The 2811-nt window shown below is 31.8% G+C and overlaps 1 protein-coding gene across 1 annotated transcript; it reads right to left on the reverse strand.

Moving 5' to 3' along the window:
- On the reverse strand, positions 79 to 867 carry LOC107627955. The gene is made up of 2 exons (XM_016330766.2): positions 647 to 867; positions 79 to 488 (listed from the first exon to the last, which is right to left on the reverse strand). The coding sequence occupies exons 1-2, from the start codon at positions 829 to 831 to the stop codon at positions 356 to 358; spliced, it is 318 nt and encodes a 105-aa protein (XP_016186252.1). The 5' UTR covers positions 832 to 867; the 3' UTR covers positions 79 to 355.

The following is a 2811-nucleotide window of genomic DNA, read 5'->3' on the forward strand; positions in this document are numbered from 1 at the left end:
ATAAGGAGGAGGAAGAGAAGACAAAGAAGAGACAGACGAGAAAAATAGAAAATTTAGAAGGAATCAAAGTAGAAAGAAGAGAAAAAGAAAGTGTTTTTTATTAAACAAATAAAAGATAAAATAGACATTTTCCTCGAGCATATTTTATTTTGTTTGAACGTGTGGTTATCAAACTCATTCCTCCGTTGTTGAATTAGCATTTTCGTTTTTGAAAACTATAAATTTAGGTGGATACAAGATTTAATTGTGGAGAGCAGAAGCCCTTCCTCAAGTGCAGTGTGTTTCACCAACAACTGCAGTTCACTAGTTGAAAAAAACAAAAGGGGGAAAACTCAAAGGTGCATTTAACAAGTAGCTACGTTGCCTTAGATTCGGTCGCCTTGTTAGTAGTAGCTGCTGCGGAGGCCGCTTCCTCTTCCTGACGCTTCTTTTTCCAGTAGTCATCAAGTGGGGGTCCAAATATAGCTTTACCAGAAACAACACCAATTCTGCATATACCAAATTTAAAAATTCAAATTATATATATAACTAGATCAATCAATCAAAGTCATGGGACAGATTTGATTAAGCTGTTAAGAAAGTTTCTGATGGCGGAATTAGATAACTGCGAAAGAGAGGAATGATTTGGTTATGAAATGAAACTTACATGACTGCACCAATGACCATAGGGAAAGAGAGGAATCTGCTTCGAAACATATCAAGGTTGATTTTTGCGGCTTTTCTGCCAATTCGGGACTCTGATTTGATTGTAGTTCGGATCTTCCGAGTGCCAACTACCAGAACCGATAGCCGAAGGGAAACGTTTTCGCATTCATGCCCTGGAAGGCCCATTTATGTCTTTCAAGCCCTCTAAGGCCCATATTAAGTTACGTATATAAGTCTCATAGGCCCATTTAATTACAATTACAATTTCAGTTTTATCCCCCACGCCCCCCCCCCCAAAAAAAAACATTTCAGTTTTATTCTGTTTCGGTCGCAAAAGAATTTAATTATGTTTGTAACTTTTTAAGGAGAGAAATTGTATGAATGTGGTGTGTGCGAGATTGTGATGTCGTAATGTTTAAGATTAGAGATGGTCCAATCTATCTAATAAAGAAAAAAGAAGAGAAATTATATAATGACAAAAAAAGGAGAGAAATTATTTATAATCACACGGGTGTGTCTTGCTTGGGCATCACTTTTAAGTTTGGTTTAGTAAATTTTTTATTATTCACAAAAAATTTATTATTTTTTTTATTTTTTTAAATTATAGTACTTATATTTGATAAATCAAACTAAAAATGATTTTCAATAAACACACGGGATAATAAATTTAGTAAAATAATTTTAAAATTTAAATAGATCTTAACAGATATAAATAGATGGAAAATTTTAATTGTAAATAAAATTTAGCATCAAAATTAATTAAGGATAAATTTAAAGAGTCTAACTAATATAAAGATAGTGAAAAATATTCTAAGTAGCTAAACTTTCCAACTGCAAAAGAGATATCTGACCTAGTGGTGGTGAGATAAATAAGCATCCAATTAACCTTCAATAGGTAGCAAAATTCGAATATGGGGGATTATAATTCTTTCCTAACTTAGTGGAATAGTCCATAGGAGTTGAAATGGGTTTACAATTAGTCATGCCATAGTCTTTGAGCAAGTCTAGCACATATTTGCTTTGATGAACAGGAACATATTTACTGCTTCTAATAATCTCTAAACTTCAAAAGAATTTCAAATCTCCAATGTCTTTAATACGAAAAGCTTCATGTAGGGACTTAGTAAACTCAATTTGATGTAAAATCATTACCAGTGAGTATAACACCGTCAACATAAATCAAGACAGCAGTAAATTTGCCATTTGTATTCTTTATAAAAAGAAAATATTTATTCTTAGACTGAGAGTATCCGAGAGAAAGTAGCATAGAGATGAGATTAACATTTCATTGTCTACTTACTTGTTTCAAACCAAATAGAGATTTTTTGAGCTTGTATACTAGGCCAGATTTAGGAACATTTAGACCCTGAGAAATTTGCATATATACCTCCTCAAATAAATCTCTATATATAAAAAACCGTATTAACATCTAACTGGTACAAGTGTCACTGTTTGGCAACAACTATAGCTAAAAAAATATGTAGAGTTGTCATTTTGGCCACGAGACTAAATGTGTCAAAAGAAAATCAAACCCCTCCTATTGAGTGTATTCTTTTGCAACTAATCGTGTTCCTGATTCTCATTTCTTGACAAACCATTCTCAATACATGCCTTGAAATAAAAGTCTATTATACTTTGAGTATGTATTTCTCGAAACTAAATATTTTCGATCAACACTAGTATACTGACCAAGACTCCAATCAAGAATAGCAACTAGCCATACACAATAACAACATAACTAACTTTTTTCAATGTTTAGCAAATATAACAGCTCTTTGAACTAATTAACTAACTATATCAGTTCAATAAACTAACTCTATCCCTATGTCCCTAATAATTCCTAATAGGCAGCATATGTGTTGTACTGTTCCTCAAATTTCATGTCACTTAATCTTCCTTAAATTATAGTTGAGGTATAATTGAATTTAGACATACATTGCATTTTTTGAAATTTTAAATCTCCTCGAACTTTAAAATACTTTATCTAAGTACAACAGAAATAAATAAGGGAATAAAAATAACAGGTAGCCCTTCAATTCTAGTAGCACGGCTATTCTACTAGTTACTATTTAGAACTCACAATATAGAAATTAGAAATAGTTATTTTCCCAGTTCTTTTTTAGAGAAAATGAGAGTACAAATTATTGATGATCCAACATTTTCCTT

This window comes from Arachis ipaensis, chromosome B01 (assembly GCF_000816755.2).
Source record: "Arachis ipaensis cultivar K30076 chromosome B01, Araip1.1, whole genome shotgun sequence".
NCBI classification, from domain to species: Eukaryota; Viridiplantae; Streptophyta; class Magnoliopsida; order Fabales; family Fabaceae; genus Arachis; species Arachis ipaensis.

What these genes read in the sequence shown, in the direction of transcription:
- LOC107627955 (XM_016330766.2), bottom strand. Translation starts at nt 831, where the DNA reads ATGGGCCTTCCAGGGCATGAATGCGAAAACGTTTCCCTTCGGCTATCG. An exon ending in ATGGTCATTGGTGCAGTCAT is followed by an intron (nt 489 to 646) that starts GTAAGTTTCATT and finishes TGGTATATGCAG; the next exon opens with AATTGGTGTTGTTTCTGGTA.